The 27199-nt window shown below is 38.7% G+C and overlaps 2 protein-coding genes across 5 annotated transcripts in view; one reads left to right on the top strand and one right to left on the bottom strand.

Annotated features, from left to right (window-relative positions):
- Positions 1-16: 16 nt before the first annotated feature.
- The window catches only part of CFAP69 (cilia and flagella associated protein 69), a 91204-nt gene continuing 64021 nt past the window's right edge, over positions 17-27199 (bottom strand). For 2 of the 4 annotated variants that reach the window (XM_012176940.5, XM_042248685.2), the window contains one exon: positions 17-23317. In XM_012176940.5, the coding sequence (XP_012032330.3) occupies positions 23237-23317 (81 nt within the window). In that variant the 3' untranslated portion in view covers positions 17-23236. The remainder of the gene's footprint in view (positions 23318-27199) is intronic. The other 2 variants (XM_027968682.3, XM_027968681.3) reach the window with 2 other exon arrangements.
- FAM237B (family with sequence similarity 237 member B) lies at positions 18100-24058 on the top strand. Its single transcript, XM_042248687.2, is given in 3 exon segments — positions 18100-18409; positions 19696-20084; positions 20086-24058. Coding segments are annotated over 2 exon segments (480 nt in total). The 5' UTR covers positions 18100-18409; positions 19696-19698; the 3' UTR covers positions 20180-24058.

The raw sequence follows: 27199 nt of genomic DNA, 5'->3' as shown, positions 1-27199 counted from the left end.
TGTTGAGCCCAATCTGTTTATTTTCTAAGGTTTATTTCCTAGTGAACACAAGCCCAGATTGTTTTCTTTGTCATAACATTTACATGGGAACATGATAACAGCAAATAAAAATAAATGAGAAATTGATATAAAAACATCTGGAAATACTGGGGAACATTAGGTACTATAATCAAACGAGAAAACATAATATTTTTCTTGAACAAAACACCACCAGAGCCTGAAATACTTATTACAGCTCTGGTTACTAGATAGTGGAAAAAACATGAAATGTAAATTGCTCCCTTGAAATGTGCTGCTGAAATGAACCCAGGGTGTTATCCAGACCTGATGCAGAAGTCATTACTAGCTGGAAGTATTCTCACTTCTGCCATTGAGTGGATACAATGCCTTCCCCATGGTTGCTCAGGAGATTAAAAGTTTCAGTTCAGTTGCTCAGTCACCTCCGACTCTGCAACTCCATGGGCTGCAGCACACCAGGCTTCCCTCTCTTATCACCAACTCCCAGAGCCTACTCAAACTCCCGTCCATTGGGTCAGTGATGCCATCCAACCATCTCATCCTCTGTCGTCCTCTTCCCTTCGCGCCTTCAATCTTTCCCAGCATCAGGGTCTTTTCCAATGAGTCGGTTCTTCCCATCAGATGGCCAAAGTATTGGAGTTTCAGCTTTCAGCATCAGTCCTTCCAATGAGTGTTCAGGACTGATTTCCTTTAAATTTAACTGCTAGAGAATTTTGTGTAATAAGCATGATCTTCTCAAATGACCAATTGGCATAAGGTACAATTTGACTTTTTTTATGTTATAAACTAGACTTCTAATAAATTAATAAGTATTTTGCTTTAGAATAACTTAAATTTACAAGAAAGTTACAAAGATAGCCCAAAGAGTTCCTGTGTACCGTTTACTCAGCTTGATTTAAAGTTAACATCTTGTATAACCATTTGTCAAAACTAGGAAACTAATTTTCAGTTCGGTTCAGTTCAGTCGCTCAGTCATGTCCAAATCTTTGTGACCCCATAAATTGCAGCATGCCAGGCTCCCCTGTCCATCACCAACTCCTAGAGTTCACTCAGACTCACGTCCATCGAGTCAGTGGTGCCATCCAGCCATCTCATCCTCTGCCGTCCCCTTCTCCTCCTGCCCCCAATCCTTCCCAGCATCAGAGTCTTTTCCAATGAGTCAACTCTTCGCATGAGGTGACCAAAGTACTGGAGTTTCAGCTTCAGCATCATTCCTTCCAATGAACACCCAGGACTGATCTTCAGAATGGGCTGGTTGGATCTCCTTGCAGTCCAAGGGACTCTCAAGAGTCTTCTCCAACACCACACTTCAAAAGCATCAATTCTTTGGCACTCAGCTTTCTTCACAGTCCAACTCTCACATCCATACATGACCACTGGAAAAACCATAACCTTGACTAGACGGACCTTTGTGGGCAAAGTAATGTCTCTGCTTTTGAATATGCTATCTAGGTTGGTCATAACTTTCCTTCCAAGGAGTTAGCGTCTTTTAATTTCATGGCTGCAGTCACCATCTGCAGTGATTTTGGAGGGCCCCCCCCCCAAAAAAAAAGTCTGACACTGTTTCCACTGTTTCCCCTTCTATTTCCCATGGAGTGATGGGACCGGATGCCATGATCTTAGTTTTCTGAATGTTGAGCTTTAAGCCAATTTTTTCACTCTCCTCTTTCACTTTCATTAAGAGGTTTTTAAATTTTGGTACAATACTATTATAGTATTACCAAATTATACACTTTATTTGATACCACTAGCTTTTCATTGATAACCTTTTCCTGTTCCAGGATCCAATCCTGAACACCACGTTGTATTTTGTAAACACTTAAGTGGCACTAGGGTGGTAAAGAATCCTCTTGCCAATCCAGGAGACACAGGATACAGCTTTGATCCCTGGAAATGGCAGTCTACGCCAGTATTTTTGCCTGGGAAATCCCATGGACAGAGGAGTCTGGCAGGCTACAGTCCATGAGATTGAAAAGAGTCAGGCTCTGAGCACACATGCAAGTGTGGTGTATTACTTTAAGCATAAAATGAGCAAATTAATCAAGCAGTCTAGTATTTTATAATGCTATTTTATAATCTTTGTCACTTCTCTCTGTTAATATAGTCACTCAAGAGGTAATTTACCCCAGCATTTTCTGTAATATTAACTTTCTGATACTTTCATTTATAATTTTTGGTATGAATAGTATAGGTTAGCAAGATGTAATGATTAAATTGGGTTTGTTGCTGTTGTTATTCAGTCATGTCAGCCTCTTTGTGACCCCGTGGACTGTAGCACACCAGGCTTCCCTGTCCTTCACTATCTCCCAGAGTGTGCTCAAAATCATGAGACAGTGATACTATCCAACCATCTCATCCTCTGTGGTCCCCTTCTTTTATTTTCAATCTTTCCCAGCATCAGGGTCTTTTCCAGTGAGTCAGCTCTTTGTAGCAGGTGGCCAAAGCTGTATTGGAGCTTTAGCTTCAGCTGCAGCATCAGTTCTTCCAATGAATATTCAGGGTTGATTTCCTTTAGGATTGACTGGTTTGATCTCTTCAGTGTCCAAGGGACTCTGAAGAGTCTTTTCCAGCGGCGCTCAGCCTTCTTTCTTTATGGTCCAACTCTCACAACCATAGATGACTATTAGAAAAACCATAGCTTTGACTATACAGACCTTTGTTGACAAAGTGATGTCTTTGCTTTTTATCTGTCTAAGTTTGTCATAACTTTCCTTCCAAGGAGCAGTCTTCTAATTTCATGGCTGCAGTCACTGTCTGCAGTTTTTTGGACCCCAAGAAAGTAAAATCTGACACTGCTTCTACTTTTTCCCCTTATATTTGCCATGAAATGATGAGACTGGATGCCATGATCTTGGTTTTTTGAACACTGAGTTTTAAGCCAGCTTTTCCACTCTCCTCTTTCACCTTCATTAAAAGGCTCTTTAGTTCTTCATTTTCTGCCATTAGAGTGGTATCATCTGCATATCTGATGTTGTTGATATTTCTCCTGGCAATCTTAATACCAGTTTGGGATTCATGGATGGGATTCATCCATAGCATTTTGCATGATGTACTCTGCATAGAGGTTAAATAAATAGGGTGACAATGTACAGCCCTGTGGTACTCCTTTCCCAATTTTTCTTTTTCCAATTTTGAGTCAGTCAGTTGTTCCATGTAACGTTCTGTTCCTTCTTGACCCGCATACAGGTTTATCAGGATATAGGAGACAGGTAAGGTGGTCTGGTATTCCTGTCTCTATAAGAATTTTCCACAGTTTGTTGTCAGCCACACATCAAAGGCTTTTGCCTTATTAACAAAATGCTTCTTCTCCACAGTTCCTCTTCCAGAGCCACTACAAGGACAAAATGTTGAAATAATTGCTTGTTTTTAGTTCTTAATCCCCATTTCCTGCATTCCTCGACTTCCTTTCTTTTAATCACCTCTTCTTACTACAGGTACTAAGAACCCTTCTGCTTTCCTATCACAGTACCTATCAAAACTGGACCTCAGGCATGGCTTTGATGCCTGCATTTTACAAGCTGATGTGATTTTCAAGTCAGTGTATTGTTCTCTGGGCATTTACTTTTAGTTTTTATCTCTAATTGTGAAATAAACAAAAAGCCCTTAAACTTTAGTGTGAGAGAGCCTTCCATGGGAGATATATGTGAAAGCAGTGGAGGCTTCTTGGTATCCTTTGTATAAGAGAAGGTAGCAGTCAACATTGTTTCTATAAGATTCAGTCTAACCTTAATTATTTTCTTGATTCTATAACTCAAGTCAGCATGTTTCACGAGCTTTCATACCCAAAGAAAATAATATAACATGAAGGTCTTGTTCACTGTAGTCCTTTATCTGTATGATCTCCAGAGAAGTTTTTTTTTTTTCCTCTTAAACATACAGATTTGATCATATCACTGAATTAAAGATCCCCTCATGAGCTCAGCATGACTGTTGTGTGCATGTTTCAGATGGGAACATTTATAAAATTTCTTTCTTGGTCATTCCATCTCTATATCTTATTGACACTGTGATCTTGAAAAGACTTTTTAAATGGGAATATGTTGCCATCTCCAACTATGTAGCTATCTACATGTAGTAGATACAACATCTGCAGCATCAGTTGTAGATACTACATCTACAGCATCAGTCCTTCCAATGAAGTTTCAGGACTGATCTCCTTTAGGATGGACTGGTTTGATCTCCTGGAAGTCCAAGGGACTCTCAAGAGTCTTTTCCAACACCACAGTTCAAAAGCATCAATTCTTCGGTGTTCAGCTTTCTTTATGGTCCAACTCTCACATCCATACATGACAACTGGAAAAACTATAGGTTTGACTGTACGTACCTTTGTCAGCAAAGTGATGTCTCTGCTTTTTAATACACTGTCTAGGTTTGTCATAGCTTTTCTTCCAAGGAGCAAGCGTCTTTTAATTTCATATGACAATTTTAAATTACATATAACAATTTAATTTAATATAGTAGTTTTTAATTACATATAACTATTACCAAGTTCCTAATTTGTCCCATGCGCTCAGCTATGTGCTACAACATTGCCATGGCTACTGGAATAACTAAGCAAGAATAATTAAGCATAGTAGTTGTATTAATGAGAGAAAGCAAATTTTAGTGTGAGATACCTGAATCCATAGTGAGTGGAAAAAACTTATTTCTATTGAACAGAATTTTTCTTTGCTTTTAATGCATCCTGTTTTTAATTTGGGGCTTCCCTGTGGCTCAGCTGGTAAAGAATCTGCCTACAATGTGGGAGACCTGGGTTCAATCCTTGGGTTTTTAATTTGAAGAGTATCATTGAAAGTTTATTTTCTTGGAAATATAGAGAAATCCTAAGAAATAGTTGAATCATGTTTTTAAGATCCCCATTGTCAACCATTTGTACTGGAGGAAAAAAGTGTTTTAAAGGGCTTCTGCTGTAGTCTGAGTCATTGGTTGCTTTCTTTTTTTATACTTTCTTTTAATCATCTACAGGTATAAGAATGGCAGTGGCATTATCAGAAAGGCCTTTGATAATGATGCTTAATGCTTGTCCAAAACAAAAGTACTCATGCAGCAGGAAAGTTGGTAGTATACTCAGAGTTCTCATTTACGTAAACTATTTCTTTGTTATTGATATTTCATAAAACAGTAACCACTTACTAAGAAATAGAATTCTTAAATAATTTGAATAGTAATTCTTTGTAACATTGTTTATTTGGAAATTTGAGACTACTCAAAATAACAGTGTCCTGCTATTTGAAATGTACATTGTAGTGCTGAACTTTGATTTATTGTGCAAGATTTTTTTTTTATGCTGTCACTTGTTTGGTGAGAATCCTTAGGATTAAAGTTTTGATTGCAAATTGTTGTTTAAAAAGATGTAAGAGTTTGTAAATCATTGTCCTAGGCATGTGTGTTAGACTATCACTCTGTACATGGTAAGCTACAACTTTGGAATGGAACAGCATTTGTATACATTGCACTCATTGTGTAGCCTACTTGGGCTTGTGACAGAGAATGTACTCTGAGATGGTGCAGAACATATAGCTTATTGGAGAACATGGTTGTGTAAGCAGAAATGAAGTTTATTGAGCACTCATTTTGTTCAAGAGCTTTATAGAATATAAAATATATATAATGTTTTCAATCTTTCTTAAGAGTCATAGACACAAGTTATAAAAAATTAAATCTGTAATAATTCCATTTGGCCTTTCAGTTCATTTATTCATTCAATCTAGTTCTTGCAAGAACACTAAGTCTTTCATTTGATTACTACAGAGTTCCCAGATATTTTGGTATTAATTTCTTATATCTATTTCTTTATCTCCCATTCACTCTTCAACCGACTAGAACTTTATTTTTGTTCCTACTGTTTCATGAAAACACTAAGTCCTTTTCTCAAACCATATTTTATTTGATTGGAAATATACATTAGAAAGGATATTAAGTATATTATATATGCCCCATTTTTGTTGACCAAACTGAATGCTAATAAAGGAGAAAAAATGAAGATATCAAAAGGTAACATAATCCATAGAACCTTTTATACTATGTAATGCTTTTACATACTTCTTAGTGAGAAAGATAAAGCTCAAACCCTAGTATGTAACAAAACTAGGCCAGGGGAAACTGGCAGTGTTTTGTAGTTAATGCTAAACATCACGCCTCCTACCCTTGACTTACAGAATGCTGAAACAGTTTCTGATGAGTTAGAAGGACATGGCAGTAGTTGAACAAAGAAGTTAAGGCTGTTTCTAGAGAGAATAAAGAGTAAGTTCTTTATTCTAGGGAGCATTATATGATGGAGTTGGTATAAAGTTATATGAATGATATAGTTACTTATACATTGAACAAGCCCTAGGCATAAGGCCTAATAAAGCATATATATTATATATATATGTAATATATATATATTGCTTCCCATTATCTAAATTTTTTCAATGGTGGAAGCTTTCTCCCACCACTGAGTTAGAGTTCTAAGATTTCTATTCTTTCTTAGATAATCAGCATTCCTAAAAACATTTTAAGGCCTAAAACACTTGTCTGGATTTGATAGCTTAGACGGTAAAGAATCTGTCTGTGATGCAGGAAACTGGGGTCTGATCCCTGGGTGGGGAAGATCCCCTGGAGGAGGAAATAGCAACCCACTCCAGTATTCTTGCCTCGAGAATCCTATGGACAGAGGAGCCTGGCAGGCTATGGTCCATGGGGTCACAAAGAGTCAGACATGACTAAGTGACTAACACACTTTCCTGTATAGTAATTGAAACTGCGTTTAACTTATGGTAACATCTTTTCCTCTCTCTCAGCTATTACTGAATTTAGTTCCCTGCTTGCTAACCTTGGCTTCAGACCTTTCCAGATTTGGTTGGAGCATGAAAGGGAGGAAGAAAAATATGGTAAGAAGGTAGGAAAATCCTTACTCAAACTTTGTTTGGTGGGCTAGATTTGAGGTCCTGGGATTGAGAAATATTTAGAGCTGACCCTTTCATGGATAGTTTTGTAGGTACTTGGAAGAGTCCCATCATTGGGGCCTCTCACCTCTGATTTCCTAATGGATAGATCTCTATTTGAATGGTAGATTTAGACTCTCTCTGCCCTTCCTCCCTCCAGAAATTGGGGGTCCACATAGATCCTATCCTTGTGAATTGAGCCCCTTGATCCTTTTCTGTAGCCTATTGTACTGAATCCAAGATGAGCTTTGCCTCATATACTACCCATCTCCATGCCATGGGAAACCCTCATGTAGACTTTACCTGGTCACATTTGAGAGTGCTGGCCAATCCCCAAACAGCAGAACCTCTCCCCCATTACCATCAAAGCAGTTTTTGAGTCAATCTCTTGACTCCTTGATTTCTCTGCAGTCATTTTGCCTCATCACTGCAGAAGTAAGACATAAGTTTTCTTAGTAGGTTTCTCAGAGGCTCCTTTCAGTAGGCTTTCTGGAGGCACATCCAAATGAGCGTGAGGGAACAGGCATAGCCTAATCCCTATGTATCCGGGATAGAGGACCTGGAGATCCAAGAATTTTGTGATCCTTTCCTTTAAAAATCTGAATTTTGATCTGGCACCTGACTTAGGTATGAAGTATCTCTGTCCTCTTGATATCTCAGCTGTAACTTGTCATTCAATACCCTAAGATATTCCCTTTTTGAAAAATAAGAGACTTGGAGCTGGAATTGAATTTGACTAAGATGTTAACACATTATTTTCTGTTCTTTCTTGCATCTGTGTGTGGTTTCAAACTTGTCATTTCTCTTCCTGGTTAATTAATAATTTAGTTACGGGGAACTGGAGAAGGAATTAATATGAATTTTTCTCTTTACAACATTTCTATTATAATAACTGATACTTATTTGGGGATGACATTTCCCACCTCTTTTATTCTTTTTTTCCCTTTCTGGTAGGTAAAAGAAATAATAATCCTTCAAGTAAATCTTGGAGGGCTGATCTTGGACTGTGAAAACTCTCCTGTGTGCCATTCATTTCAAATTTGGACTTCTCTTTGCCTACTTTGTAAATTGCCTCTCCAACAGTTAGGAATGATTACATCTCTTCATTAAGGAAATCATCTTTCACATGAAATGTCATCTTGTTAATGTTACCCATCTTGCCATGTAATATTTCTGACAGAAAATTCTCTCATAGATGGAAGGTACTTTCTTCCTTTTAATCAAAGGAAAATGGTGTCTTATTAGCTAATAAGCACTCTTTTTTGTTGAAAGACAATAAGATCTATGATGTGTAGAAATTACAGTTCACAGAGTAGAAAAATCAATAATATTTACATCAATTTTATATTACTTCCTGACTGCAGCCATGAAATTAAAAGACGCTTACTCCTTGGAAGGAAAGTTATGACCAACCTAGATAGCATATTCAAAAGCAGAGACATTACTTTGCCAACTAAGGTTCATCTAGTCAAGGCTATGGTTTTTCCAGTGGTCATGTATGGATGTGAGAGTTGGACTGTGAAGAAGGCTGAGCACCGAAGAATTGATGCTTTTGAAGTGTGGTGTTGGAGAAGACTCTTGAGAGTCCCTTGGACTGCAAGGAGATCCAACCAGTCCATTCTGAAGGAGATCAGCCCTGGGATTTCTTTGGAAGGAATAATGCTAAAGCTGAAACTCCAGTACTTTGGCCGCCTCATGCGAAGAGTTGACTCATTGGAAAAGACTCTGATGCTGAGAGGGATTGGGGGCAGGAGGAGAAGGGGACGACTGAGGATGAGATGGCTGGATGGCATCACTGCCTCGATGAACGTGAATCTGAGTGAACTCCAGGAGATGGTGATGGACAGGGAGGCCTGGCATGCTGCGATTCATGGGGTCGCAAAGAGTTGGACATGACTGAGTGACTGAACTAAACTGAACTGAACTGAACTGAAGATATTCAAGTGTTGAGACAAGAAAGCAAACAAAGATTACTTGTAAAACATTGCTATAAGGCTATATATTAAAGTCTGTAGCAGAATTAGATAGGATATAAAATTGAGTGATCTTGACTCATTTAATTTATATAGGCATGTAGGAATTACCACTAAGTCAGAGCTATATTATTATTATTTCTTGTACACATCAAAAGGGAAAAAAGAATAAAAGAAGTGGGATGTATCATCCCCAAATAACTATCATTTTACTAACAACTGTAGTCCAAGTTTATGAAAATCACTATGCTAATACTAGTCATAATGTCTGAGAATTTCACACATTATGGAGTGGTTAAGTTGTTGGAAACAGAAAGTTGAGTTCTTTGAGACTTTTGTCTACCTTGTATATATGTACTTATATACTCAATTAAGTAAAATTAAAAAGAGAGCTGACTCTCAAGATGTTAATTCTTTGATAACAATTCAGTCTCTACTCTCTTCTCTGCTTTTACATAATCATAAACAGAAAAGGAAAGAAAAAGAAAATCCAGAGGGTAAAGTGTTAGGAAGCACCTGACTTTGTTTTCCAGAGACAACTTCAAATTCACTTAAGATTTTGATGAAACTTGTGTATGCTGCCAACCCAAAGTCCTTGTGAATATATACACACAAAATTTCATTCCATTTAAGGGCATTCAAGGCTCCTGCAAAATTCATCCATATAAGCACAGGGAGTTTATGAACCCCCACTTCCTACCAGTTCCATCAGGAATCCAGTTGATCCAGTTGGCCAAACCCCCTATATATTTCCCAATTCCAATATCCTCTCACCATCTTCACTCTTACCTTTATCCTTTGCCTGGACTGTAGTAAAAGCTTCCCAGTTGAGTTGCCTGTTTCTACCCTTGACCCCTTTGGTTCATGCTTCACAGAGTAACCTGTTGGATCCTTTGAAAATGTAAATCAGATAATTTTCTTTTCTAGCTTAAAATTCCCTGATATCTCCTCATTGCAATTAGAGTGAAATGCAAAGCTATAAGGCCTCACATGACTTGGTCCCTGACAATTTTTTCATGACATTCTCTTGACATAACACACTGCCCATATACTGAATTTAAGACTTTTCTGCTAGCTATTCCCTTTGCCTGACATGTTCTGACATAGCCAGCTCTTATATTCTTGGCCAACTCTTTCTTTCTCTTTTATAAAGATTTTTTTAAAAATGTGGACCATTTTTAAGGTCTTTATTGAATTTTTTACAAATTGTTTCTGTTTTACGTTTTTGGTTTTTTGGCTGCAAATCATGAGGGATCTCCCCAAACAGGGATTAAACCTGCACCCCCTGCATTGGCAAGTGAAGTCTTAATCACTAGACCTCCAGGGAAGTCCCCTTAGCCAACTCTTTCATGTCATTTTAGTCTCAGCTGAAATGTCATCTCTTCAGAAACGTCTTCCAGACCACCATGTCTAAGATTATAGCCACCACTCAGTTATCTTCTGTAATTTTCATAACACTTGCCACTGTATAAAATGGTCCCTTTTCTTTATATATGTTTACTTGTTTACTATCTGTCTCCTACCTCTAGGGCTTTGTCTACTTGTTTTCCACTACAGCTCCAAACCTAGCTCAGCATCTGGCAAGAAGTGAATGCTCATTAGATACTTGTTGAGTAAAGTGCATGATGGTTTTGTTTTATTAAAAATTAAGAAATTAGTTGATGTCACAATTATACTGAGTTTTTATAACATATGCTTATAGAAATAATAGAATTTTAATCAACACTGACTGTCATGCCAATGAATTCAAACTAGTGGTATTTATTAAATTTAAGGAAATTGCCCAGTAACATCTGTCTTACTACCACAACTCAACTCAACTCTCATGCTAGTGAGCCTCAATTCTAAGAAATTCCTTTTATAGATCTTTTTAACCTACAAAATGAGGGTGATGGAGGAATTCTAACACGAGTTGCTCTTGTTAGGTGATCCTTCTGCATATGACATGGGTAAACTCTAAGTGAGGCATTGGAGAATGACCAAAAGTAAGTAGATTCTAGAGCGCAGTTGACAGTTTGTAAGAAGGGCTGTACTCAGATCCCTTGTTTTCACTGTTTCCAGACTAAGGACAAAACTCAGTCTGTTCCCTGCATTTTAGTTAAAATTCTGCTACAAAACACTAGGTTTTGTGGCTTGAAGAGTAGAGGACTGAGTTTGGCATAACTGTAGTTGCTTGAAAGTAAGGGGAAAATCCAAAGTAGGAGGGATCCAGAGAAAGGAATCCTTCAATCTTTATAATGACTCTTTTGCCAATGCGTGAATCACGCCTAAATAGGACAAACTTTAAGCAATCAGCCTTCCGAAATATAGCCCAATCCATCAATTGCATACTAAATCAAACAAACATGCCAAAAAAACTAACTCTTTGTGAGAGTATTACAGATTCCAATCTGTTTGGAAAATATATGTTAAGGATATATATCAAGTTGCTAGGATAATAATATGTTAAGGATACAACCTAAAATTACTTAATAAACCAAGAAACATAGAAATTGTGACTCATTTTTGAGATAAAAGACAATCAACAAAGATCAACCCATAGATGCCCTATATGCTGAAACCAACAGACAATGATTTAAAGCAATTACTGTAAAGCATATTCAAGGACATAAAAGAAAATATGTGCATTATAAATGAAATATAGAAAATCTAACATAGAAATAGAAACTATAACAAAAGAAATGTAAATTCCAGAACTAAAAACTGTAATATCTGAAATAAAAATTTACCAGATGTACTTAACAGAATGAAGGTGATGAAAAAATCAGCAAAGCTGAAGATATAGTAATAGAAATTATTGGGAATTCCCTGGTAGTCCAGTGGTTAGAACTCTAGCCTTCCACCACAGAGGGCATGGGTTCAATCCCTGGTCAGGGAACTAAAATCCTAGATGCCAGCCAGAAAAGAAAAAAGAAAAAAATTAAATTAATAGAAATTGTCTAACCTGAGGAACACAGGGAAAAAAAAATAATGAAGTAAAAATGAATGAGCCTCAGGAACTAAACTGAAAGCTCTAAGATATGTGTAATTAGAACCCCAGAAGGAGATGAGAGAAAGGAATAATGGGCAGAAATAATATCTAAGGAAAATGTGGCTGAATATTTTCCAAATTTGGTGGAAGATATAAATTTACACATTCAAGAGCTTAACAAATCTCAAATGAGATAACAACAAAGAAAACCACACTGTTGTATAATTTTTTGTCCCTACTCTCTAGGAGACAACCTCTAAATCTTTGTAATTTCTTGGAGTGATAGGAAAGTCTTTGTTATTCACGGTGGGCCTCTGGGCCCACACCTGAATTTATGCTAATAGGATGACTCAAAATGGGGGCTAGCCACATGAGAAACATCAAGCATGGAATTACAGGGTTGGGGCTTTGAGTTAGGTGTTATAAGCCCAGCCTCTGAAGAGGGCAGGATTGGCTGGAGATTGAGTTCAAGCACATGGCCAATGATTCAGTCAAAATATTCAAAACTGATTCAGTCAATCAACTCTATGTAATGAAACTCCAGTAAAAACTCTAGTCACTGAGGTGAGCCTGACTAGGTAATTATACAGTAATGTGCCTAGAAGGTCGGGCATTGTGAGGACACAAAAGCTCTGTGTGTTGGACCCCCAGACCTCACTCTATGGGTCTTTCCACTTGGCTGGTCCTGATTTATATACTTTATGATAAAATTATAATTATAGGGGTTCCATCCGTAGTCAGGGAATTAGATCCAACATGCCTCAGCTAAGAGTTCATATCCTGCCACTAAAGAGCCCACATGCCACAATGGAGAGTCCCTCATGCTGCATGACCTGGGACAGTCAAATCAATAAAAAATAATCCCATGGACAGAGGACCCTGGCAGGCTACAGTCCATGGAGTTGCAAAGAGTCGACATGATTGAGCAACTGAACATGCAAGTACAAGTTCTGTGAATCATCTTAGTTAACTATAATACTTTGGGGAGTGCTGGAAACCTCTGTATTGGTAGTCAGTTGATCAGAAGCATGGGTGACCTGAAAACTCTGGAATTTGCATCTGGCTTCTGATGTGAGGGTAGGATTATGCTCCTAACTTGCCAAGTGAAGTGAAGTGAAGTGAGCTCGCTCAGTCATGTCCGACTCTTTGCGACCCCATGGACTGTAGCCCACCAGGCTCTTCCATCCATGGGATTCTCCAGGCAAGAATACTGGAGTGCGTTGCCATTTCCTTCTCCAGGGGAACTTCCCGACCCAGGGATTGAACCCAGGTCTCCCACATTGCAGGCAGGTGCTTTACCCTCTGAGCCACCGGGGAAGCCTGCCAAATGTGGCCTAATTCTAGGTAGTTAGCATTGTTGAGTCCTGCCCCCCCAGACTACAGGTTCGAGGCATTGCCCCAAGGTCACAGAAGGGAAACCCAGAACTAAGCTTACCTCTAAAGCTGACTGAGCCCCTTTGTAACCATTGCCAAAAGCCCCGTTGATCATCATTAACAAAATTCCTGACTCTCAATTAGACAAAGATATCCACTACAGTAGACAGCTTACAGCATTCCAACCAGTCACCTAACACCAACCTTCCAACAGGAATTTTCTTTGTCTTGAGGCTATAAAAATTGGCTATTAACTCTCAAAAACGCTCGACTCTCCCTGGTCTGTCAGGAAGTTGGCCTGCTGCATTTGCAGTACCCACTTTATTTCTATTCTTTGTTCTTAATAAACTCACTCTTTTCTGCAGTACTCTGTGTCTTGGAGCTTCCTTGGTGACTCAGACAGTAAAGAATCTGCCTGTAATTTAGGAGACCCAGGTTCCATCTTGGGCCAGGAAGATCCCCCTGGAGAAGGGCAGGGCAACTCTTTCCAGTATTCTTGCCTGGAGAATTCCATGGGCTGAGGAGCCTGGTGGGCTCCATAGGGTCCATAGGGTCACAGTTGGCCATGACCGAGCAACTAAAACACACTGTGTCTGGAAATTCTTTTCCAATCCGTGCTCAGATTGCCCCAGCAAGCATCAGAATTGCACTGTGCACACCTAGGCACATTATTATCAAATTTGAGGGGAAAACATTTTGAAAGCTGTATTTAAATTTGAATTACTGACTGCCAGAACACAGTGGAGCATCTTTAAAGTGCTGGAGGGGAAGGGATAACAAGACTACAACAAATCAGAATTCTATATCCAGTGAAAATTACCTTCTAAGAATGAAGGTGAAATAAAATATATTTTCAGAAAAAGAAAACTAAAAGAATATATTGACAGTGGGCATGCACTATAAGAAATAATAAAGAAGTACATGCGTGCATGCTATATCTCTTCAGTCGTGTCCGACTCCGTGAGACCCTATGGACTGTAGCCTGCTAAGCTCCTCTGTCTATGGGATTCTCCAGGCAAGAATACTGGAGTGGGTTGCCATGCCCTTCTCCAGGGAATCTTCCCAACCCAGGGATCAAACCCAACTCTCTTACATTGCAGGTGGATTCTTTACCATCTGAGCCACTAGGGAAGCCCCACTAAAGGAAGTACTACAGGCTAAAGAGAAATAAAAAGAGATGCAAATTCAGATCCTCTTGTTGGGGGTGGGAATGAAAGCATTGACGACTGTAGATACTAAAACTGCATGTATCTATCATGGAGTTTTAATGTATGTAGATGTTATACATTTGACAGGCAAGGCAAAAACAGGCAAGGGTGAGTGAATGAACTCCTGTCTTGAAAATATTTCTGTATTTAACATGAATTGATTCAACATTAACCCTAAGTAGGCTGTGAAAAGTTAAGGATATATATTGTGATCCTTAAAACAACCACTAAAAATTAATGCAAAGAGTTAAAATAAGGATGCTGGAATACATGTTTATGCATATGCTATGTTAGATAAACCAATGATAAAGATAAAGAAACCTAAGTCAAACTTTTTATTTCTTGTACTTAGTAAATGATGACAAAATATTTGTTAGTGGTCTTTTTTGCCAAGGGTTAAGATTATATGATCTTTTTTTCAACTTCTCTCTTCAACTCTTTCTTTTTCTCCTGTCTCAGAGTCAGTATTTTGTTCATCTTTTTCTCCTATGTTCTTGAAAAAAATTGCATATTTTCCCGTCAATTTGTCAGCAGTCAGCTAGTGCTTGTTTTCTCTGCAGGGTACTTATTTGTTTCAACTTCATTTCCTGCCCTCTTTCTCCCTAAGGTCACTGAATCACATTTTGATAAATACATTGTTATTAAGGTTTACTAGAGGCCATTACATTGGTAGATTTTTTTAATTAATGTCTTTCATTATAATGAGTCAGAAAGTCAGTGAATTGAAAAATTACTCTTTGTGTGGGTATTCAGCATTAGTCAACATGTCCTTGCTGTGTGTGTAGTGCTCTTCTGAATTCTGTGGGAGTGTGATTATGGCAGTATTTCCTGGAGATAAAAGCTATATAAAGAAGAAATAGGGTAAACAAAAGTGTCAGATAAGTAATCATAAGGTAGGAAGCATGGGGGCAAATGAATAGGCTACTGGCCTGACTAACCCAGGAAATTTTCACAGGCAATACTAGAGTTCTGAAAGACTTGGGTTTGCCTTGTGGAAAGCTGACAAAACTCCCTAAGTGGAGTGAATATCATGGATATGAAGGAGACATCAGCAAAAAATTATTTGAGTGCTGATTGCATCATATACCAGTCACCAGAAGAACATGAAATAGAGATAGTATTTTTAGTATTTAGATATTATTTAATATTTCCTAAAGATAGTAGGAAAGATTACATGTTCTCATGGGGGGAAAAGATAGTATATGTAGTCATAGATGCCAAGTACAAATAGATGCCAAATATTGTAGTGAAAACAGACGCTTAATTGCAGAAGGAAGGCTGAGTTAAATGGAGGGGACTTTAAAGTGAGATCAGGGCCTAACATAACAGAGAGAAAGGGAGAGATAGGATATAACTTGAATGATGAAGTCTGGGGACAACGAGAATATACTGGGAATAAGAGGATCATGATAAGATGGTGATGAATATGTTGCTGCTGGTGAAGTATGTTGGTAAAAATGATACCTGGCATGGAAAGTTGCATATTATTCAGGGTTTGTTTTAAGCAAAACTATAATTGGATGGATTAGTTAACTTGACTTTATAAATAGATACTTCCCTGGTGGCTCAGACGGTAAAGTGTCTGTCTACAATGCTGGAGACCTGGGTTTGATCCCTGGGTTGGGAAGATCCCCTGGAGAAGGAAATGGCAATCCACTCCAGTACTATTGCCTGGAAAATCCCATGGACAGAGGAGCCTGGTGGGCTACAGTCCAAGTTGTTAAATCTAAGCTTCTACATGAATTTATCATGCTGCTGCTGCTAAGTCAATTCAGTCGTGTCCAACTCTGTGCGACCCCATAGACGGCAGCTCATCAGGCTCCCCCGTCCCTGGGATTCTCCAGGCAAGAACACTGGAGTGGGTTGCCATTTCCTTCTCCAATGCATGAAAGTGAAAAGTTTAAGTGAAGTCGCTCAGTCATATTCGACTATTAGCGACCCCATGGACTGCAGCCTACCAGGCTCCTCCATCCATGGGATTTTCCAGGCAAGAGTTTTGGAGTGGGGTGCCATTCATGGCTATGTTTAAATAAATTGTGCACTTTTGAGTTTCATCACTCCTTTTTGCCACATGAAAAATATTATTTTCTAGACCATTTCTCCCAGTAGAGATCTATACCAGTGTTCTGATTCTTCAGCTATATCCTCTGTCTTAGTCCATTCAGGATAACATAAAAAAAATACCACAAACCAGCTAGTTTATAAACAACAAAAATTTATTTTTCACAGTTCTGATGGCTAGAAGTCCAAGATCAGGGTGCCAGCATGGTTGGGTTTTAGCGAAGGCTCCTTTCTGGGTTGCCTTCTTCTGGCTGTGTCCTCACCAGATAGAAGGGGCCAGGTTTCCTCTGGAGCCTCTTTTATAAGGCAGTGTTTGTCACTCAGTCATGTCTAACTCTTTGTGACCCTGTGGACTATAGCCTGCCAGGCTCCTCTGTCCATGGAATTCTCCAGGCAAGAATACTGGAATGGGTTGCCATTTCCTTCTCCAGGGGATCTTCCCCACCCAGGGATCAAACCTGGGTCTCTTGCCTTGCAGGCGGATTCTTTACCATTTGAGCCACCAGGGTAGCCCCTTTTATAAGGCACTAGTCCCATAAACACTTCCCATGGGCCTCCATATCCTAATACCATCACCTCTGGGATTTAGAATTTCAACATAAATTTTGGAGGGGCACAAACATTCACGCCATAGCATCCTCCCTTTGGTTCTGTAACATCATACCACCCTGGAGCTTGTATGGAATGATTGTTCTATCTCTTCCTCCTTCACTGATTCCATTTGAAGTTCATGGACCCCTAAGTTTGGGCATAGTCTATCTTCATCTTAACTTTCTTTTATCAGTGTATACTTTTATGGAAGCAATAATTTTCTATCAAAACAGAGATCTCTCAACTTAATTTTATTTCTAGCTAAATTTTAGATACTCCAGAAGATCCAGAATCAATTCTAATGCAACATATCCTGGATCAAGTTTAACCTCCCCACTAATCTTCCTGTTTTTCATATTGTGACTGTCACCCCCCCAAAAGCAGGCATACCGAAAACATTAGGTATCTTTTCTTTCTGTCTTATATCAATGTGACTAGTTACTAAGCTTTGTCTTTATGTATTTGAAATATATAATTTTGTCACTGTTCTAGAAGTTTTAACATGCATTATTTGACAGTAGAAAAGAATATACCTAACACATTTGTTGGCAGCTGTAATCATTTAAGAGATTAAGGAAATTCCCTTCTAAGTTTACTAAGAATATTTTTTGTTTGTTTTTTCTTTTAATCTTGAATGGGTGTTGAATTTTATCAAATGGTTTCTCTCTTCAATTTGTTTATATGGTGAATCCACTAATTGATTTTCATCTGTTGATCTTTCATTAATTAGGATAAGCCCAGCTTGATGCGGATGTGTATTAGATCCTCCTGAATTTGGTTTGATAATATTTTGTTTAGGATTTTTCACCTATCATAGTTTAGTGAGATGGTCTTGTGACTTTACTACTTTTTTTCACATTGTTCTTGTTTCTGGGTCTCAGAGCTGCGGAAGTGAGCAAGGTGAGGGCGGGGCCTTAAGAGCAGCCACCCACTCTCTGCCGGCTCTCGTTCTCTAGAAAAGGCGCTTGATTCGGTCTGCAGGGCTGACTCCCGAGCCCCCAGCGGCCGCAGCAGGTCCCACAGCGCGGCTCTCAGGGAGCCTGAGCCGCTTGGCTCCGCAGCACGGTGCCGCCTAGAGGGTTCCGCAGGGCGAGTTCAGGGTGCCCGGTGAGAGCTCGCGGCAGGTCGCAGAGCACCGCTTTCGCCTGTCACCTGCCTGCAGGGGGTGGGAGTCCCCTCTGAGACCTCTTGTCCCCCCCAAGCAGGAGCCACCCTCGTACCTGAGGGAGCGCAGCAAACGAACGCAGGACATCACACCAAGACGTCAGTCTCTGCCGCCGACGAGAGGTACCATTCCCCGCCGGCTCCCTCTGCGTGCAGGTGACCCTACCCGGGAGGAGAGCACTGGTTGGGAAAGTATAACCTGAAATTCTCGGGGAAGAAAATTCTCTGGTCTCACTCAGTCCTTTTGTGTCATAAACTGGCTACTGTCAGCTCTATTTGGGAAATCTACACAATTTGGGGGAAATCGTGTTAGCTCTGTTTGGGAAATCTGCACAATTTTCCACAGTGTGAAACGACCTGAATAACCTACATTTAAATTTGTTTCCTTCGATTTGTCTGTCACCTAACTTTATTTCCTTTGGCGGGGAGGCGGGGTGCTGTATACATTCTTCCCTGTATCGGAAGAATGTGAGTCCCATCTCCTGGATCTGTCCTGGACACTCCACTCCTGGTTGTAAAGGTTGTGTCAGGGACATTTCCAGTGCCAGCCTGGAATGGTTAACTGTATGGCTATTCAAAGCGAATTTAGATCTTGACTTCATCTATACGCTTCAGGCCTATTTACTGAGCAGTCAGCTTTTAGAGAAACTTGTGTACAGAATCATAAGAAAATATCAGGATTTTTCTTGAATTTCTTGAATGACATTTCTTGAATGTCATTTGTGCTGCACCATGTCATATTAGCTTCTATCATCTTTATTGTCTTCATACTCCTGAACAGCTCGAGAAAAGGCAGAGATCCACTAGATACCAGTTCATAACACCTATTTTTTAAATGAATATTCAAAGTTCATCAGTAAAGTTCAAAGTAAACTTTGAAACCTAAAATGGTGCTTGAGCATTCAACACTTGATAGATTGGAAAATGCCAGCGAAACACAACCACACACTCTTTTTCTCATGGTTACACATAAAATGGGCTGCGTTTTGATCCTCTTGATTGAAATGTATGGTGGTAAGAGTCTTGGATAGGGAGACAGAAGACCTAAGAACTTGCTGAACCATATCAAGAGAAATTTTCTAGCCTGTAAAAGGAAAAGGTTGGAGCACATGTTCCAAAGATCTTTGATGAAATGAATCTCATCACAACTTCATAAACATATGTTGGATTTCAGTGACTCCTGAAGACTTTATCAGAATGTTGGTAAAGTTGTTACTCTGATATCCTTTTGAGGGGAGGTCTAAAAGTTAGCAACGTAAAGGAAAACCAACAAATACATAGTAGCAATTTTGATTTGATGAAAACCAAATATATAAGTATTTATAATTTTTAGGTTTAAACAGATCATAAAGTAATTGAATAATTTTCTTTTTAAGCTAAAAACATATTCCTTTTTTTTTTCTGTACAGAATATGGATTTTGCCACAAGAAGATGGTTCTACCTGCCTTTGGGTTGCATGTTGCTGATCCATCTGATTCATGCTGACTTTGAATTTCAAAAGGGTGTACTTGCCAGCAACAACCCAGGGATCATGGAAGACATTGATCCCCAGTGCTGGAATACTTGCTCTTTGACATTGATAGAGCTCAAGGAACTCAAGATAGAGCACAATGTGGATGCTTTCTGGAATTTCATGTTGTTCCTGCAAAAATCCCAGTGGCCTAGACATTATAATGTCTTCTTAAGCATAGCTCAGGATTTCTGGGACATGTATGTAGACTGCTTGCTTTCAAGATCTCATGGAATGGGCAGAAGACAGTTGATGTCTTCCAGGTATAATTTTCTACAGAAGATAAGAGAATTTAAATGTGTACTTAGATAATAGCAGTTTGGTTTTCTTAAAAATTCAACATTTAATCTTTCTGGTTTTTAAAGTTTATCTAATAAGCTAGCAAATTTGCCATATTTTTCCTAATTTGATCAGCTTTGATTTTCATTTTTGCTGATTTTATATTGTTTACAAACCATGGGAGCTCTGATGTGCAAATACTTGATTCTAAATGATCTTAGAATATAATATATTTTGGTAATCATTAAATAACTTATCATTTTATTTTTCCCCATGAATAGTTCATAACAAAGTCATTTAGCCCTGTAATTATTCATATTACATTTGTTAAAAAATTTTTTAAACATCAACATGTGTTTAAACTTTTGAAATTAATATTTTCAGTAGGGTTGCTTAAAGGGAGGGAAAATTAAGAATCATATTAAAATAAGTGTTAACAATTTTTCCTCTCTGACTTTACAGGACTGGATTTTATAAAACGTGAGTTTTACATTTAAGAGAACACAGAAAATACCTCAAGCAGGATGACACCAACCTGAAAATTTACCCTGTGTCAGTATTTATGAGCTCAAATATTTCCTACAGCATTTATCAAAATTATTATTTCCAGTTCTTTAATATTGATGAAGGTTTTATTTTTGTTGATGTGTAATTGTTTTATGCCTATTGAATCATCATTTCTACATTTTTGGATAACTTGTCAGTAATTTTTTATTTAGAAGGCATCTTTGTAAAGCATCTTTTTTTTAAAAAAGAAAATACCACTTAAAATGCAAATAAAATATATATATTTTAATACAGTGATCAATGGGGTAAAATAACAACCAGTTTTATCTGGTGTTATGTATAATATTGACCTTAAAACTGTGCCAAAACTAATGCCAATATTATCCTAAAAAGTAATATTTAATATTGATGTAGTGTACTCTGTGGCTTCTGATATATGTGTCTCATCACCAAGCTATCTTATATATTATTTTTTATCCATTAAGGACTAAAATTTAATTTTATGTTCTCATTTTTATTTTCCTCATTTTAAAAAAAGGAATAAGAAACAGAAAAGTAGTAAGAAACTTCATTTTAGTAAAGTGCAAAAAGGAAGTGAAAGTCACTCAGTCATGTCTAACTCTGTGACACTATGGACTTTATAGTTCATGGAATTCTGCAGACCAGAATACTGGAGTGGGTAACCTTCCCTTCTCCAGGGGATTTTCTCAGCCAACCCAGGGATCAAACCCAGGTCTCCTGCAATTGCAGGCAGATTCTTTACCAGCTGAGCCACAAGGGAAGCCCAGGAATGCTGGAGTGGGTGGCCTATCCCTTCTCTAAAAGATCTTCCCAACCCAGGAATCAAACTGAGGTTTCATGTGTGGCAGGTGGATTCTTTACCAACTGAGCTAACAGGGAAGCCCTTTCGTGAAATGTAATTGGATAGAATTTTTGTCTTTAGAATACAAAAATTGTTTTTATATTTCCTTTTATATAACACATTTTATTGTAAAAAAGGATATGGAATTTAAAGACATATGCCAAACAATAGAATAACATGAATTAGATGAAGAGGTTGGGATGATGAGACAAATAATATGAGGAAACAAATAATATGCAGTTAAAGATTTAGATCAATGCTTTTAAATGCATATCATAAAGTTCTATACCTTTGATAAAGGGTAGCCATAAATTTAGTCTGAATTTCCAATGTGAATTGGGACTCATGAGTGGTTTCAAGATTCACAGTGGGGACCAAGCAATATGTTTGGGAGCCTAGCTTTTCCTAGGTCTGAGGATCAATAGAAATCTGTCCCATAGGTTTTTTATAATGGCTGCCATGGGTTACAGCATTGTGTTTTCAAGTATCCCAACAGTGACAGATAGCCTTCAATGTAACCTGATGCCAGCACACCCAAACACAATTAAATACAAACAATTTCAAAAGCATCAAAAATAATATGAATTGTCTGATGGTTTAATTTGATCCAAGAATAAATTTTGAATTAAAGGAGGGGGCCTGACAGTCTTTGAGTTGTGGACCACTTTGAAATTCTGATGAAATTATAGACCCTTTACTAGGCGTTTTATATATATACACTCATACTTTGTACATAATTTCAGGGGTCCCATGAGTCCTAGGTCAAGAAACTCCAGTATTAAGGAATGAATGGACTGCATAACTTTCAGGTATTTTTTTTTACAAGTAGCATTTCATATAAATAAGTTTTGTATAATAACTGGTTACAGATAATATGAGGTTTTAAGTTTAATATTATAAAATTCTAGATTGAGAATATTTTATCTTGCCAATTACAGATAGATCCCTAAGCTCAGAAAATCAACTAGTTGGAGGGTAGACCATATGTTCTCTTATAAAAATGACCAAATACCCATGAAGCTGATTAATTCATTTCCTTTTGTAGAGGCATGGGGTCATGATTTTCCTTAGAAAACAGCTGTCTTTTGGAACTTCAGCAGTTGAATGCCATAAAGCAAGATCATGTCATTTTAGCCTAAAAAATTACTCAACCAGTTATCAGCAATCCTTGTTGTCATAAAAATTTTATTGCAGCAATGATGAGCTTTTTAATATTAATAAAATTAATTTCTAACCTTCTAAAATAAATTAACTGAAAATGGTTTCATAGTTCTCCTAGTTAAATTTACAAGCTACCTTGGATTATTAAAGATGTTAAAAATACACTGAGCATTCTGGTTTTAGAGCTGTTCATCTTAAGTCTCTTTGATGATACTTAGATATAATGCTCTGTTAAATCCCCCCAGTTTTGGGCAAAAATCATGTCATTTGTATATATAAAATTGCATTCTTTTTTCATCATTCATTCAACACAAATTCATTGAGCTTGGAGGTACACTGCTGAGCAATCCAGACACAATCCTTGCTTCCAGAATTGTCACTGCTGTGGGACAAAGATGCAGCAGGAAATAATATAACTAATTCAAAATACTTTTATGATGTCAAAATATAAGCTTTTTTTTTTTTAACCAAAGAGAAATAGTAGCCAGAATAGGGTTGAGTGGGGAACAAGTCATAGTTCTCTTTTTCCATATTCCAAATCATCAGACTAGTCAGACAAGACGATGACCCAAAGGAAAAAAAAACAAACCCCAAACTCACCCATTCTTGCAGTGATGTTATGGTAAAGACTCAATCAGTTTCACAGCTTTGTGTATATGCTGAACTCTTATAGCTTAATTCAGAACCAGTTATTTTCCAGAGTGCTGAAAGCTAAGGAAGGAAAAAAGATAGCAAAACATATATTGGGAATTCACTGGAAGTCAAGTGGTTGGGACTTCTCGCTTCCACTGCAAGAGACATGGGTTTGATTCCTGGAGGGGAAACCAAGATCCCACATGTTTCAAAGTGCAGAAAAACAAAACAAATAAAGCCATCTAATATTGCTCCCAAAATATTTCTTCATGAGGTGATACAATGGTTAATTTACTGACTGCCTATGCTTAAAATTCGGAGAAGGCAATGGCACCCCACTCCAGTACTGGAAAATCCCATGGACGGAGGAGCCTGGTAGGCTGCAGTCCATGGGGTCTCGAAGAGTCGGACACGACTGAGCGGCTTCTCTTTCACTTTTCACTTTCATGCACTGGAGAAGGAAATGGCAACCCACTCCAGTGTTCTTGTCTGGAGAATCCCAGGAATGGGGGAGCCTGGTGGGCTGCCATCTATGGGATCACACAGAGTCGGACACGACTGAAGAGACTTAGCAGCAGCAGTAGCATGCTTAAAATTCCTCTGCTCTTCCTATAGAATTTTTTTTTTTTTTACTTTAAATAAGCTTTTTATTTTAGAATAGTTTCAAATTGGCTGAAAAGTTGCAAGCTAGTGCAGAGAGTTCTTATATATGCCTCACTCGTTTTTCCACATTGTTAACATTTTACATTAGTCTGGTATGTTTGTCATAACTAATGAACCAGTAATGATACATTCTAAATTAAACTTCATAATTTATTTGAATTCCACTAGTTTTCCCCCTTTATGTCCTCTTGCTGTTCCAGTCTGATGATTCGGAATAAGGGAAAAGAAAACTATGAATTATTCCCCACTCAACCCTATCCCACCCAGGACACCATTTACATTGAGTTGTCATGTCTCCTTAGACTCTAAGATGATGTTTTTGATGACCTTGACAATTTCAGATATGGCCAGGTATATTGCAGGATGTCCCTCAATTTGGGTTTGCCTGATGTTTCTCTCTGGTTTTGATGGGGGTTATAGGTTTTGGGGGATGAAAACTACAGAGATAAAGCACTGTCTTCAACAGTGCCTTATACAGTTATATCAAGGGTTCAGTTCAGTCGCTCAGTAGTGTCCGACTCTTTGCGACCCTGTGAATCGCAGCACGCCAGGCCTCCCTGTCCATCACCATCTCCCGGAGTTCACCCAGACCCACGTCCATCGAATCCGTGATGCCATCCAGCCATCTCATCCTCTGTCGTCCCTTCTCCTCCTGCACCCAATCTCTCCCAGCATCAGAGTCTTTTCCAATGAGTCAACTCTTCACATGAGGTGGCCAAAGTACTAGAGCTTCAGCTTTAGCATCATTCCTTCCAAAGAAATCCCAGGGCTGATCTCCTTCAGAATGGACTGGTTGGATCTCCTTGCAGTCCAAGGGACCCCAAAGAGTCTTCTCCAAAACCACAGTTGAAACGCATCAATTCTTCGGTGCTCAGCCTTCTTCACAGTCCAACTCTCACATCCATACATGACCACTGGAAAAACCATAGCCTTGGCTAGACGGACCTTAGTCGGCAAAGTAATGTCTCTGCTTTTGAATATACTATCTAGGTTGGTCATAACTTTTCTTCCAAGGAGTAAGCATCTTTTAATTTCATGGCTGCAGTCACCATCTGCAGTGATTTTGGAGCCCCCCAAAATAAAGTCTGACACTGTTTCCACTGTTTCCCCATCTATTTCCCATGAAGTGATGGGACCAGATGCCATGATCTTTGTTTTCTGAATGTTGAGCTTTAAGCCAACTTTTTCACTCTCCTCTTTCACTTTCATCAAGACGCTTTTTAGTTCCTCTTCACTTTCTGCCATAAGGGTGGTGTCATCTGCATATCTGAGGTTATTGATATTTCTCCCGGCAGTCTTGATTCCAGCTTGTGCTTCTTCCAGTCCAGCATTTCTCATGAGGTACTCTGCATATAAGTTAAATAAGCAGGGTGACAATATACAGCCTTGACGTACTCCTTTTCCTATTTGGAACCAGTCTGTTGTTCCATGTCCAGCTCTAACTGTTGCTTCCCGACCTGCATATGGGTTTCTCAAGAGGCAGGTCAGGTGGTCTGGTATTCCCACCTCTTTCAGAATTTTCCACAGTTTATTGTGATCCACACAGTCAAAGGCTTTGGCATAGTCAGTAAAGCAGAAATAGATGTTTTTCTGGAAATCTCTTGCTTTTTCTATGATCCAGTGGATGTTGGCAATTTGATCTCTGGTTCCTCTGCCTTTTCTAAAACCAGCTTGAACATCAGGAAGTTCACGGTTCACGTATTGCTGAAGCCTGGCTTGGAGAATTTTGAGCATTACTTTACTAGCGTGTGAGATGAGTGCAATTGTGCAGTAGTTTGAGCATTCTTTGGCATTGCTTTTCTTTGGAATTGGAATGAAAACTGACCTTTTCCAGTCCTGTGGCCACTGCTGAGTTTTCCAAACTTGCTGGCATATTGAGTGCAGCACTTTCACAGCATCATCTCTCAGGATTTGAAACAGCTCAACTGGAATTCCATCACCTCCACTAGCTTTGTTCATAGTGATGCTTTCTAAGGCCCACTTGACTTCACATTCCAAGATGTCTGGCTCTAGATTAGTGATCACATCATCATGATTATCTGGGTCGTGAAGATCTTTTTTGTACAGTTCTTCCGTGTATTCTTGCCACCTCTTCTTAATATCTTCTGCTTCTGTTAGGTCCAGACCATTTCTATCCTTCATTGAGTCCATCTTTGCATGAAATGTTCCCTTGGTATCTCTAATTTTCTTGAAGAGATCTCTGGTCTTTCCCATTCTGTTGTTTTCCTCTATTTCTTTGCATTGATCGCTGAAGAAGGCTTTCTTATCTCTTCTTGCTATTCTCTGGAACTCTGCATTCAGATGCTTATATCTTTCTTTTTCTCCTTGGCTTTTTGCTTCTCTTCTTTTCACAGCTATTTGTAAGGCCTCCCCAGACAGCCATTTTGCTTTTTTTCATTTCTTTTCCAGGGGGATGGTCTTGATCCCTGTCTTCCGTACAATGTCACGAACCTCATTCCATAGTTCATCAGGCACTCTATCTATCAAATCTAGACCCTTAAATCTATTTCTCACTTCCACTGTATAATCATAAGGGATTTGATTTAGGTCATACCTGATTGGTCTAGTGGTTTTCCCTACTTTGTTCAGTTTAAGTCTGAATTGGCAATAAGGAGTTCATGATCTGAGCCACAGTCAGCTTCCGGTGTTGTTTTTTTGACTGTATAGAGCTTCTCCATCTTTGGCTGCAAAGAATATAATCAATCTGATTTCGGTGTTGACCCTCTGGTGTTGTCCATGTGTATATATCAAGGGTACAAGCTGTCAACATAACAAACCCCATGGATGGTGTTTAACCTTGGCTAAGGTAGTATTTGGGCTTCCCACGTGGCACTAGTAGTAAAGAACCTTTCTGCCAGTGCAGGAGGCATAAGAGATGCTGCTTCGATCCCTGGGTTGGAAGATCCCCTGGAGGAGGGCATGGCAACCCACTTCAGTATTCTTGCCTGGAGAATCCCATAGGGAGAGGAGCCTGGCAGGCTACACAGTCCATGGGGTCACAAACAGTCAGACACGACTGAAGTGACTTAGTATGCAAGGTAGTATTAACCAGATTTCTTAGCTGTAAAGTTACCTTCCCTTCTTTTTCTATGTTGTATTCTTTGAAAGCAAGGCATTAAGCATAACCCACACTTCAGGGAATGGGAAGTTACGTTACATTTCCTTGAAAAGGAGCTATCTACGTAAATTAAATATAAGTGGTCATGAAACATGGCTGCCAATGACTAATGTAAGCTTAGGCTGTGTTGGCTGTAGGTGAGTAAAAATGATTTCAGTTCAGTCGCTCAGTCGTGTCTG

The sequence above is a fragment of the Ovis aries genome, chromosome 4, assembly GCF_016772045.2.
Source record: "Ovis aries strain OAR_USU_Benz2616 breed Rambouillet chromosome 4, ARS-UI_Ramb_v3.0, whole genome shotgun sequence".
Taxonomy (NCBI): Eukaryota; Metazoa; Chordata; class Mammalia; order Artiodactyla; family Bovidae; genus Ovis; species Ovis aries.
The sequence above is the reverse complement of the archived record's forward strand: the minus strand, read 5'-3'. Positions and strand labels throughout refer to the sequence as shown.